Genomic DNA, 12,977 nt, shown 5'->3' with positions numbered 1-12,977 from the left:
ATTCAAAGATAAGTGTATAATGAGAATGGATTGTTACGTATTCTCGTGTATTTTCTCGAAAGATCTAAACATTTCGTTAAATTGGCAACATTATAAGAGTTTTCTATTCTTAAACACACTTTAAAAAATACTATTGATAATATTTAAAATCAGACTGTGTCAATTTTTCCTTTTCCCATCCCCACCCCACCCTACCACAGGTCAGTATGATGGGAAGGGGAAACCTCTGCCGGAGTACCACGTGAAGATCTCTGGCTTTGATGAACGGGTATGTTTGTGAGCTTGGGTCCAAGTCCTGGTGTTATGCACCTGTGGCCATATTCAGTCTGGAGAATTTGCCAATAGAAAGGTTGTTACTGTGTACACATCTTGGAGCGCATAAATGCTGTTTTGCAGAACTTTCTTTGGTCTCTGAGTAGGAATCGAGCAACTTGATTGTGCCATCTGGGAATGCCAGATAGGCTTAATTTCAGTGGTGATTCTGTAAGACTGAGTCTTCTGTCACTAATACTTGCTTTTTCGTGTCTTCCAAGATAATGGTATTGGAATCCTTGAGGAAACCCAAGCGCATAACAATCCGAGGCAGCGATGAGCAGGAGTATCCTTTTCTTGTCAAAGGTGGAGAAGACCTGCGACAAGACCAACGCATCGAGCAGCTGTTCGATGTAATGAACATCGTCCTTTCCCAAGATGCTGCCTGTAGCCAAAGGAATATGCAGCTGAAAACTTACCAGGTCATCCCCATGACCACAAGGTAGGACTTTATCTTGAAGGGGCAGAAATTCTTACGTTAACATCTGTGGTTGCAGTGTTGGAAAGTGTGGTTTGTGTGTGCCAGATTCTGGTTCAGAGCGCTCTGGGTTGTGGCTTGCTTTTTTATTTATTTTTTTCCTTTTGAAACTGCTTTGTCTGGAAACTGTATTGCAGAGTATATTTAAATTGGCAGCTTTCTTCGGTCTTTTAGCAGACACTAGAATGCGTTGCTTCCAATTCTGTGTTGTTCCAACTCTAAGCTACTTGTTCATGTCTCTGATTACTTTTGTTCCAGGCTGGGACTCATCAAGTGGCTGGAAAATACCTGTACTTTGAAAGAATTCCTGAGGAACAGCATGACTGAAGAGGAAAACGCCAACTATAACAGGTGATGCTTGGCTTTGCTGCCTCCTCTCATAGGGACCACTGCTAATGGGCTCATCGTGATGCTGACCATCTTGTGGCAGCGTTTCCTTTATTTAAAGGAAAGAAAGAAAAGTACCTGTAAGCAAGGAGGCACTTTGTACTTCCTGACCCAAATTAGTAATTAGCAACTGTTTGTTTAATGAGTACCATTGTACCTGGAATATCCTCCACCCAGTTTGTTTAAACAAGAGGCTTATAATCGTGTGTGTGACGTCGTTATCATCACCATTTCCTTATCAGCAGATTGATTTTCTACAAGCAAAGGATTTTGATCTCCTGATTTGATCAGGCAGGAAATGGATGTCTATCAGCAAGGGGGGAGAGAAGGCGGGGGAGCAGAGACAGAGCTGCTCAGAAGCTGTGTTCAGCAGCGAGTGCAGGATGGAGGAAATTGGCAGATAGGCAAAACGCAGCTGTGAAAGAACATTGTCTCTAACTGTGAACAAAGGCTGGATTTGAATAAATGAGCTTTATGTCTTTTGAATGCTTGTAATTAAGGGATGAATATTTGTAAAATTGATTGATTTTAGCATGTCAACCTGGAAGCTTCTATATATCCAGTTTCTGTCCTGGAGTTTAGAAATGTGGTTTCATTTACTGACTTCTTTCCTTAGTGCACGGTCTCTGTTTGGGCATGTCCAAGAGTCGTCATCAATTATTTTTACTAGTTCTCCTGCTTACAGGGCAGGTTGGAGGAAGTTCCAATGTGCAGGTTGGACTCCAAAGAGCCTTTGTTTCTGTAGTTGATTTTTGACTGAGCATTTAGGAATTACTACAGTTCCCCCATCCCTGGTATCTAGTTTGCTTCTGTGAACAATAGCGTTCGTGTTGATCCCACTTCAATTACTGAAAGTGGAGCTTCTCATGAGGGGAGGTTTCTAATACTAAATGTAGATTATCAGTATCTTTCTGAAAACAGTTAATGATTTATCATACAAACAGCCTTATTTTATTATTGACTTGAAATACTTCCCCGTGCACTCTACAGCTGAATCAGTTAGGACACTTATGCTGAGCTGTGGGTGAACAGCAGCACTCCCAAAGGAGGATTCTGAAATTCTTACAGGCAATATTTCAGTTGGGGTGAGGGTGAATAAATTCCTGAAATTTTGAAGTCTTCTATCCAAAGTGACGGGCTGCACAGTTTAGAAATGATAAATATTTCTTAAATGGAAAGGATCTCTATACCTCAGAACATGGCTAGCGCGTTTAGTGGGCATGGTGGTGATGGGCTGACGGTTGAACTAGATAATCTTAGTGGACTTTTCCAGCCTTAATGACTGTATGTTTTGGAAGAAGGGGAACAGGCGGCTGTTCTACTCAGTTGCTGTTTCTGTGGAACAGACCAGCAGTTTCATGGGTAGCATAGTAGTGTACGCAGATAAGATGGGAGGAAAAACAGTTATTCTGTAGGTACTGTAACTAATGAAGTCTGGATTAATACTTAAGTCCTCTGAGTTCCCATTCCTACACTCCTAAATGTCCTGAAAAGAAAACGGTCTGCCTTCTGCACTCCTTACCTGTTTGGATGGACAAAAAGCAGTGTCGTGGGGCAGGCTGCATAATTATCCTCTCAGGTGGATGAGAGACCACGGTAAAAGCATCTTTCCTTCCCTGGAGAGGTTATTTTAGGTCTTCTCAATGCAGCTTCTGATTTTTACAGTACCTGTTGAAAATTAATGTCTTTGAGACATTAATGCCTATCACATATGACTGAAATGCATTCAAAGCTGGGGGGAAGGAGATGGATAGATCAACATGTGCACTGACTGCATACACTTCATAGCAAGGCTAGAATTAATGTACACTATAGCTCCCATGGCCTTCTGTGCTTAAAAATCTCATGTGTCGTAGCAGTATGCAATTAGTCTGCAAATATTCAGGTACAGACATGGGTAATACAGAGAAATCAACCTTTTTTTTTTTTCTTTTTTTCCCTCCTATGTCCACAGCCGAAAAGGACCTCGCACTGCCTATGCTGACTGGTTGTCCAAGATGGGTGGGAAGGCACAAGGCTTATCGCGATACACTGCTATGTACAAGTAAGTTTTAAGAGAACTGCATGTAGAACAGATAGAGTATGCACACATACACACAATTGTGGAAAGTCCCGGAAAAAGTAATTACTTTATTGTGTGCTGGCTAGACCTACTTTTTGCTCGTGTGTTAGACTGCGTTGTCTAACATGAGATGTTCTGCGGAAGGACTTTAGTACTGATAAAATCCCAACAGAGTGCAGGAATAATTCCACAAGTTTGCTCACCTCCTAAGGAATGTGTCTAGAAGCAGATGCTCTTCTTCAGCTGTCTTTTCTGAGTATCTTGTTCCTGATGAGGCATTCAGGTGCTGCCTGAGAGCCAGAGCACCTGCTGAAGTTGGGCAGAGAATGCCACTATAATTCACTGATAGGTTAAGAATACGTGACGTGAGCATCCTCTCAAAAGAACTTCGACACCTGCCCAGGTCTCATACTGTTCTGGGGAAGGAAAGTTCCCAGTGGAGCGTTTTGATGAGCTCATAACCTCCAGGTTATGCTTAAACAGAAGCTTCTTGCTTCTTCAGTGAAAACTTTGACTCGTTTATCTGAGTGTGTCTACATGAACATTTTCATTCAGATGAGGAATGTGCTTTTGGAGTAAATTCCCAGTCACCCCCGCTTACCTCATGCACTCAGGGACAGCTCAGCGATGTGAGCCTGCGTATCACTGCTTTCTGATGAAACTCAGCTGGAAGTCTGCCCCAGAGCCTTCGGCTGCCCACAGCCACTCCGCTCGTAGCAGTGGACCTGAGCTGGCCCAAAGCAGTCACCCTCCCTCCCCTGGATGTGTGGCATGAATGCCTTCAGCACCAGCTGTCTTGTCCTGTTGCCTCCCCTTCCACTGCACTATTTTCTGGTGTAAATGCGACCACTGTGCATTGCTGAGAGGTTCCACTTGGGCCTTAGCTACTGTGCATGGAAGAGGCTGTCCAGACAGAAAGACTGTTCTGCTTTATTAAATCTTAACCCGTCTACCTAATGTAGGGGAAACTAGACCAAGCTATACACTACTTCATAGTAAGAAATTTCCATCTCAGAAATAACTGCTCGGAAAAAGGGATGAGGATTTATTTTTAATATCAGATAAAATCTTTCGGGCAAGCTCCGTGTGTGACTTGCTGTGCTGCTTACTGATTGTACCCTGGCTGTTACTTCAGTGGCTGACATTATTCTTTGGTCAATTCGCAGAAACGCGAGCCGCACAGAAACAGTTATCGCCTTCAAGAGCAGGGAGAACAGCGTTCCAGAAGATCTGCTGCGGTGAGCGCGCTGGTAATGACTGCTCGCTGGGAAACAGAAGCTGCTGTCTTATCTGCATGCTAAAAGTAACTTCTCTTCTGCCCAGGAGAGCCTTTGTGAAGATGAGCACATCGCCTGAGGCCTTCCTGGCGCTGCGGTCGCACTTTGCCAGCTCTCACGCACTGATGTGCATCAGTCACTGGATACTTGGAATTGGAGACAGACACCTGTCCAACTTCATGATTAACAAGGAGACGGGTGGCATGGTGGGAATAGACTTTGGACACGCGTTTGGCTCAGCCACGCAGGTATTTGTTATGTAACTCACTTGTTACAGCTTCTGCGTATGCAATTACAAGTGTATTCTCTGTACTTAAATTTGAGGCTTCTGATTTGCCATCGTTGTGATGCAAAGTAACCTTTATTTCTAGCTCATAGAATGCAACCTGTTTCCAGGCGCTGTCGGGCAAACAGGGAGCTGTAGAGTTTTACGTGGAGGGGAGAGGGTGTGAAGAAATAGACTGTCAGTCCATACAGTGGTGTTGTTTTACCGTGTGCTTTCAGCCACTGCCGCTAGGTGCTCACAACCAGAGCCGGGATGGCACGGTGTGGCTCCGTTCCACCGAGCTGCATGTTTTCACTTAAGTGACAAAGGAGGTTTCAAGGCTTGAAAAGAAGAAAAAAAATAAAATTCTAACCCTTCTGTGACAAGGTTTCTTAATTCTTGTTTTCTTCTGGCTGTCCTTCCCACGGGTTAGTTTCTGCCTGTGCCGGAGCTGATGCCTTTCCGCCTGACTCGCCAGTTCGTGAATCTGATGATGCCAGTGAAGGAGTGGGGCCTCATTTACAGCGTGATGGTGCACGCCCTGAGAGCGTATCGTGCGGATCCCGATCTCCTCATCAGCACAATGGATGTGTTTGTAAAAGAGCCTTCCCTGGACTGGAAGGTGAGGGGCTTTTTTCTTTCCGTTTTCTTCATGTAGAAATTCTAAAACTGTAGTAAGAACAGTAGTGATCCAAAAGGAGCGGTCTCAGTGCTTCCTTTGTCTTTCTTTGTTATACCGAGTTCATAGAGAAATTGGACTTCAAGCATCTAAAATAGCAGAATTCTGTAAGGATGATGACGGTGGACAAAGAAGAGTTGTGCACGTCCGTGCTGTCAGCACACTGTTCTTTGTCTGCATGATAACCCTAAAAATGTCGGTGTCTTTTGATCACGTTACACTGCTTATGGCAGCAGCATAAATATTTTCAGCTTTTTGGATTGATTCATCTAATCAACACAAAACTTATACAACAACACTGTATTTATCTAATAATTACAGGGAAAAGAATCTGAAACAAGTCGTATTTAAGTCCAGTTGTAAATTAAAGTGTAATTCATAGGCAGTCCAGATGCCATCTCAGTGTTTTGCCCTCTATTGCAGCTGCAGTGAGGAGTTGCTGCCGTGAGTTGGTGTGATGTGGCAGCTTAAAGGTCTTTTTAAGTACGATAAATAGAGCAAAACTGTTTTCTCTTTAGAACTTTGAACAAAGGCAGCTGAAAAAAGGAGGCACGTGGATTAAGGAGATAAACACTGCTGAAGTAAACTGGTACCCTTTGCAAAAAGTCAGCTACGTCAAAAGGAAGCTTACGGGTGCCAATCCTGCACGAATCACTTGGTAAGATGCTCCCCTTCTGTTTCAGACTGCACCGCTAAGAGCTTTGGCACGCTCCTGGGTCAGACTTCGCTCCCTTCAGACAGAGTGGCAGCTAGGAAAGAGGAGAGGCAGACAGGGTAGAATTTCACCCACCCTTCTGTCAGATCCGTTTGCTTCCACATAGAGCTCTCTTGACACGCTGCCGCCAGGAAGAACATCTCCCCGAGTGCTCTTGCTCCAGCTCAGGCTTCCTGAGCAGTTTTACTGTTCTGGCAGCACGTGTTCCCACCCTGTAAGCTTGCTCAATTGCTCGCTTGTCAGATTGCTGTTCTTTGTGTTCATCGACACAGCTTTTGGGCTAGGAGTAGTATTTAAAAATCGGTGTGCTTCTGCTGGGCAGCTGCTTGAAGCAGAACCCGATCCAGCTGTACAGGAGGCATGGAAGCACGCTGCTTTCCAAAAACATCAAATATGAATGTGATGGCATTCTCAGGTCATTTCTGTCAGTCTGGTCAGGTCTGGCTCAAACTAGAATGTCTTTAAGGCTCAGTTAAAGTACAATTAATCCCTTCCATCCTCTTTTAAAAAGACATTCTGGATTATTCCAAAAAAGAAAGAATGTAATGAAAGCAAGCTTGTTTTAAAACCATAAAACTTCTGAAAAGTGAAAGACTCAGGAGGAGTCTCCTGCTGTCAGGGCTGTACTGGAAAAGGGAGCAAAATGCTCCTTGTAGGCACAGATGAGCGGAACAGGTGGGGAGATAACAATGTGGATGGGAACTGCTGCGTCCTCCTTTCAGTTAAGAGATTTTTTAGCAGATTGAAATATTCATGGTAATTATTCACCCGAAATCACAGGTCTTTGACCGGCCAAGCTGCCTACAACTACTGAGCTCCTCATCTTAAAAAATAAAGTTGCACGAATGGTGTCCGAGATAAAAACCCCTACCTGTTATTTTTTTTTGCTCATTCCTTTCAAAAACTTAATTCTTGTGTTCCCAATTTTAGTGACGAGCTGCGCCTGGGCTATGAGAAGATGCCTTGTTACAACGATTTTGCAGCTGTGGCTCGTGGCAGCACTGACCATAATATCAGAGCCAAGGAGCCAGAGGACGGACTGTCTGAGGAGACCCAGGTGCGGTGCCTGATAGACCAAGCGACGGACCCCAACGTCCTCGGCAGGGTGTGGGAAGGATGGGAACCTTGGATGTGAGGCTGCTCTTGAAAGTCCAGTCTGACGAGGGGAGGGAACCCTCATACGCAGCTGCAGCCAGTCCGAATTTTAAGGCCAAGGAGTGAAAAGCCGCTTTTATCATCGTTGGTTAACTCGACTAATACAGGAAATGTTTCTGTATGAAAGCTGTATTCAAACAGTGATTTGCTTACATGGTTCTGTAACCAAACAGCTGTATTGTCCTCATGTTAAAATCAGCGTGGGAAGAACTGGTGAGGCTGCAGAGCGTTAGGGGCAATCTGAAAGGTGCTCCAGTCATCCAGACCAGAGCATGAATTCACACCCTCTGGACTTGCAGGCATCCTTGCAGTAAAAGGGTGTGCTTTGGGTCGTTACTGTTTTTCTTCCCAAAGGCCTTTCTGAAACCATTCTGAAGACACCTTATTTTTAATTAAAATGAGAAAGCTTTCGTGTCAGTAGAAACTGTAAAGCACGCAGTAGAACTAAAGAAAATATCTTTTAGCACTAGAGAACACCTGAAGTATCTGGATGGCTGTTTCATTTCTGGATGATGAGAAAGCAGCGATGAGATGGTACCAGTTTGTTACAGCAGACTGGCTGTTAGCACCTAGGCATTTTGGTCTGTGACCTCTGTACTTTAGAGGTCTGCAGTCCTCATTTGTTAATAATTCCAAATTACTTTGGAAAGCCGAAGCCAGAAGCAGGCACTGACAGCACAGCAGAGTACTGCAGGCTCCTTGCCATACCTGCAGGACAACAAAGTAATGGCCGTTGCACTTTGGTATTTGCGTGTGACAAAGCTGAGAAGCTGTGCGAGGTCTGGCTCTTCTCGCTGGCAGCTCCCGGCTAACCTTGGTGGCAGATACAGCACAGGCAACGAGGGGGCAAGACAGCTCTCTTAAAACACTGCGGTTATTTGTTACCCAGAGTTCAATGCAGAAGATAACTTCCATTGATGTTTTTAATAATTATCGTAAAAGGTGTAATAAAAGCGAGTCTTTGCCCTTGCACTGCTCAGAAGCGTTCCTTCCTGCCTCTGCGGCCCAGTGCACAGCGCAGCGGGGAGCAGGGCCTGGCCTGGCTAAGGGAGGCGGGAAAGGGGAGGCTGCAGGCAGAGCCCTGACGGGCTGGGGGGGAGCTGGCAGCGGTACAGTAACTGCTGTTTGTTACCTTCTTGCGTATTACAAAAAAGACCTCGTGTATTTAAAAATTAAAAATAAACCTTCAGATGCACTGCTCACTTTCTAAGTTAGTTTCGGGCACTTTGCTGAAAACATCGGTGTGTACCCATGGGTGCAGGTGGTGGTTAGGGGACAGGTTTTTTCCACAAGTGTGCAGTGCAGTCTGTTCTTACATACACGTGCGTGTGTGTTCTCCTGGCTGGCAGCAATAAAGCGGGTGGCACTGTGACTGACGCTCAACTCTCAAGTTGTCAGTCTACAAATATAAGAAAGTTAAAGCCCAATAAAAAGCGGCGTGAAAAGGCGAGGGGACATTTAGCGATGAAGTGGCTGCTCGTAGGAGGTGTTAAATTGCACTTTTGGCACATACCTCTGATATATACTAGGTACTTTGACCTGTACCGGGGAGGACAAAGTTTAGGTTTACAGTTTAACAAGGCTCTTCTCATAGTGACTTTTGATACCTGCAGCAGCGCTGGACGTCTCTGCTCGGTGGGTCTCCTCCCGGGCTGGACCTAAGCAGGAATGTGGTGCAAGTAGCCCTGACACCACGGGCCTCGGCAGCCTTTGGGAGATGCCTACAGCACTTAAAAAAAAAAAACACTCAAAGTAGTTATAAAGTTGGTTCTGGCCCTAAACTAAGTGCTGTAATTTGAAGCCACAGCTACCTCAGTCCTATTAGCAAGGTGTTTGTCAACCTCACGAAGCAGTCATGGAACAAATTCTGCATAAAACCGCTGCCTTCTCACAGGCACGCACTTCCCATGCAAAGTGAATGCAATTACCCTAATGAGCAGCAAATGAGCAGGCTTTCTCTGCAGCTATTTAAGCCTGAAACTAACCTCCAGCATATGTAAATTGCAGCTGCCGTCCACAGTCTTCATTTGAGTGCTCTAAATAAAATGCAGAAGCTAAAGGGAAGACTGAAGCCAACCCGTGAAGGAGCAAGGAAAGAACTGACGTAAGGAAAACCTCAGGCTGCTGGGCCCTGCGCTTCACGGGGTGGTTTTGTTCTGGTTCCAGAAAAGAACGGAACGATGCATGGCTCAAAGGCAGAGAGCGCCGCAGGTCTCGTGGTGCACAGCACAACCTAGCAGCTGTCCACAAGTGCGGCAGGGCATTTCCTTCCTCGATTAAACAGCCAGATGTGGGCTGCAGCTGGAAGTGCATTAGTTGTGTCTGAAAAGCTGTGCAGCCCATTAGCTTATACTCTCAGTAGGCTTCTGTTAGCGTACAGAGTAGTGCTCCCTTTAAGCTCACCGTTGACATCCCTGTCAATCTTATAATTTCCCTCTAATTAAACATCATCTGACTGCTCAATGCGGAGGAAAACCAGCTCCGGCCTCCAGTTTCCTTTCTTAGATGATAAAGAAATGCAGGCATGCTGCGTGTCATGCTCAGGTATTTCCTATTTCAATCCATCCCATCACCCTGCTCTACAGCTGCCTTTCCCAGCCCACGAACCAAGACTCCCTTGGAGGCTGCTTTGCCGCTGGGCCGGGCGACGCCTCCAAGGCCTCCTCTGCTCCCAGCTCCTCTGGTGCAGTGCTGTACCTCTGCCTGGGCAGGAGAGCTCCAGAGGATGGGGAGGAATGAAACAAGGCCGAAACCTTGCCCCGGTTCCTTGCCTTCCCTGCAGGCTGTCCCCACATGTAGCTCTGTGATTTAACTCCCATTCCTCAAGGGCTCATGTTCCTGGGAGTCACAGCTGGCACCGCAGAGTAAAGCGGTTATCTGTTCTCTCCAGAACTTTACCACAGAGTTTCCTTGAAGTTCCTTTTTGTCTTCTATATTCAAGCAGGGCCAGCTTTTACAGAAATTCAGATGCTTACAATGTTTTTTAACGCTCTGTAAAACTTACCAAAGCCCGAAGAGAAGCATAGGCTTAGCGCCTCAGGTACACAGCAGTCTGAGTGATCGAAGTTCTTGTCTCTGCTTCTCTGCCCATGACAGCTGCCCATGAACATGAGTCAGCAACATGCCCCTGCAGCAACGCAGCTGGTGGTGTCCTGGCTGCGTGAGGACGGCATGGCCAGCAGGCTGAGGGGTGAGCTGAGGCCACAGCTGGAGCACGGGGCTCCGGTCTGGGTCCTCAGTACAGGAGAGACCTGGCCTGTGGGCTGGAGGATGCTCCAAGGGATCTCACCAGTGTCAGTAAATGCCTGCAGGGAGGGAGCAATGAAGCCAAGCTCTTTATGGCAGTACCCAGTGGCAGGACAAGATGCAATGGGCACAAACTGGAACACAGGAGGTTCCCTCACAACACCAGGAGCACTTCTGAGCTGTGCAGGTGACGGAGCACTGGCGCAGGCTGCCCAGAGGCTGTGTGTGGGGTCTGCTCCTCAGAGACCTTCAGCAACCGCCTGGACGTGGGCCTGGGCCTGTGCTCTGGTGTCCCTGCTGCAGAGGGGGGTGGGCCCCATGGACCCAGAGGGCCCTGCCAGCCTCAGCCATTCTGGAGTGCTGTGAAACTGTTCATGCAATAAAGCAGGCGAAAGATGTGGAGCACGGGTCTGATGGGGAGCAGCTGACGGAACTGGGATTGTTCAGTCTAAGGAGGAGGAGGCTCAGGGGAGACCTTGTTGCTCTCTACAGTCACCTTCAAGGAGGTTGTAGTGAGGTGGGGATTGGCCTCTTCTCCCATGTAACTAGCAGTAGAACAAGAGGTAATGGCCTTTTAAATTGTGCCAGAGGAGGTTCAGGTTGGATATTGGGAAAAAAAAACTCTTCTCAGAAAGAGTGGTGAGGCGGTGGCACGGGCTGCCCAGGGAGGTGGTGGAGTCACTCTCTCTGGAGGTGTTCAAGAAACACAGAGATGTGGCACTGAGGGCACGGGGGTGATGGGCTGGCTGTTGGGCTAGATGGTCTCAGAGGTCTTTCCCATCCTTAACGATTCTACAATTCTATGCGAACAGCTTCTGAGACTTCAGAAGAATGAGGCTCTATTCCTGCCTTGAATTCAGCACTCTGGTAAGCAGCATCACTTTCGCTTACTTAGATGCCCCCGAGCTTCACCCCACGAGGAGGAAGCACTGAGAACCACCACCTGAGCTGGACTCCAGCATTCACCTGCTGGAACGCCGGGCCGAAGGCAGCCGGGGCAAAGTCTTTATGAAGAACACGAAGGCAGCAGCTCGGCTCCCTCCAGCACCCCTTTCCCACCCCAACGCCGTGCCGGCAGCCCGTACCGCGGGGCTCTGCGTCCGAGCGCTCGCCGCGTGCCTCGGGAGGGCGCTGGGGTGCCGGGAGCGGGGCCGAGCGGAGCCGCCGCGGCCCCGGTGCGACGGGGCGACGCGGGGAGGGGGCAGGCGCCGGGGACCCGGCATCCCCGCCTCCCTCCGTCCCCTCGGGGCCGCCAGGTGGCATCGCTCGGCGGTGCCCGAGGGAAGCGGCGTGCAGGTGCCAAGGGAGGAGCCGCGGGGACAGGGGCCGGCGGCACCTCGCCCTTTCCCACCCCTCCGCGCACACACGCACACCCGAGGGGCAGGGACGAGCCCGGCCTCCTCCTCCTCCTCGTCCTCCTCCTTCACGGCCTCGCACCCCACCCGCTCCCGCCCCCGGGTCCCCGGGGGTGCCGGGAACACCCCGCGCCCGTCACTGGGACGGGAGGCGGGGCCGCCGCCGTATAAGAAGGCACCGAGCGGCCGCCTGCACTCCCAGGTCCCGAGACGCGCCCGCGGGGAGCAGCGCCCGGCGCAGCACAGCAGCGCACCCCGGAGCCGCTCCGCACCCCGGTACCGCGGGCAGCAGCCCGGCCCCGCTCCCCTCCGCCCGTCGGACGCAGTGGAGCTGCGAGCGGCGCTCAGCAGCGGGTGGTGCCCGCGGCCCCGAGCCCCCATGAGCGCCGCCGCCCTCTACAGCCTGGACTCGCCGGCATGCTATAGGAGCTGGTGCCCCGAGCCCGCCAACTTCTACGACGCCAAGGTGGGCAGCGGCGGGCCGGGCCCCGCCTGCAAGCCGGGCGGCCGCGCCATGAGCGCCGAGGAGACGGCGGGCGCCGGCGGCGGCGGCGCGGACCTGGCCGAGCTGAGCGCGGCCGCGCCGGCCATGTACGAGGACGAGAGCGCCATCGACTTCAGCTCCTACATCGACTCCATGTCGGCCGTGCCCAACCTGGAGCTGTGCAACGACGAGCTGTTCGCCGACCTCTTCAACAGCAACCACAAGCCCGAGCGGGGCGGGGACTACGGCGAGTACCTGCCGCCCGCCGCCAGGGAGCCGGGCCCCGCCGGCAGCGCCCCGCCGGGCGCCGGGCCCCGCGCCGCCCCCGCCTCCTCCTCCTCCTCCCCGTCGCCCTCCTCCGCCTCCTCCGCCGCCTCCTCGCGCGGCGCCCTCAAGCAGGAGCCCGAGTGGAGCGACGCCGAGCTCTCCTCCTCGCTGCTGCCCTCGCAGATCGCCACCTGCGCGCAGACCATCATGAACCTGGGCGGGCAGCCCACGCCGCCCACCTCCCCCGAGCCGGCGGCCGGCTGCTCCCCGCCGGGCTGCCCCGCGCGCTCCCCCG

General features: G+C 50.0%; 2 protein-coding genes and 1 long non-coding RNA gene across 11 annotated transcripts in view; 2 read left to right on the top strand and 1 right to left on the bottom strand.

Annotated features, from left to right (window-relative positions):
- PRKDC (protein kinase, DNA-activated, catalytic polypeptide) overlaps positions 1-8,525 on the top strand; it is an 85,310-nt gene extending 76,785 nt beyond the window's left edge. For 3 of the 4 annotated variants that reach the window (XM_021388233.1, XM_021388232.1, XM_021388231.1), the window contains exons 78-86: positions 201-268; positions 534-754; positions 1,049-1,141; positions 3,132-3,221; positions 4,406-4,477; positions 4,563-4,764; positions 5,215-5,403; positions 5,979-6,118; positions 7,106-8,525. In XM_021388233.1, the coding sequence (XP_021243908.1) occupies positions 201-268; positions 534-754; positions 1,049-1,141; positions 3,132-3,221; positions 4,406-4,477; positions 4,563-4,764; positions 5,215-5,403; positions 5,979-6,118; positions 7,106-7,310 (1,280 nt within the window). In that variant the 3' untranslated portion in view covers positions 7,311-8,525. Of the gene's footprint in view, positions 1-200; positions 269-533; positions 755-1,048; positions 1,142-3,131; positions 3,222-4,405; positions 4,490-4,562; positions 4,765-5,214; positions 5,404-5,978; positions 6,119-7,105 lie in introns of those variants that run through there. The other variant, XM_021388234.1, reaches the window with a different exon arrangement.
- LOC110394409 lies at positions 1,093-11,031 on the bottom strand. 2 transcript variants are annotated; one of them, XR_002435606.1, is made up of 5 exons: positions 10,335-11,031; positions 8,534-9,059; positions 3,443-3,548; positions 2,700-2,845; positions 1,093-1,226 (listed from the first exon to the last, which is right to left on the bottom strand). It is a non-coding gene; the product is annotated as an uncharacterized LOC110394409 (long non-coding RNA). The 2 variants fall into 2 exon arrangements; XR_002435605.1 differs by lacking the exon at positions 10,335-11,031 and having other exon boundaries at positions 8,534-10,110.
- CEBPD (CCAAT/enhancer binding protein delta) overlaps positions 11,560-12,977 on the top strand; it is a 2,186-nt gene continuing 768 nt past the window's right edge. For 3 of the 5 annotated variants that reach the window (XR_002435602.1, XR_002435603.1, XM_021388245.1), the window contains exon 1: positions 11,560-12,931. Coding sequence is in view for 3 of the 5 variants with exons in the window: in XM_021388245.1 (XP_021243920.1) it covers positions 11,585-12,931 (1,347 nt within the window). In the remaining 2 variants the exon portion in view is untranslated. The other 2 variants (XM_021388244.1, XM_021388243.1) reach the window with 1 other exon arrangement.

Source organism: Numida meleagris, chromosome 2 (assembly GCF_002078875.1).
Source record: "Numida meleagris isolate 19003 breed g44 Domestic line chromosome 2, NumMel1.0, whole genome shotgun sequence".
In the NCBI taxonomy this organism is placed as follows: domain Eukaryota; kingdom Metazoa; phylum Chordata; class Aves; order Galliformes; family Numididae; genus Numida; species Numida meleagris.
Note: the sequence above shows the minus strand (reverse complement) of the source record. Positions and strands in the feature narration are given on the sequence as shown.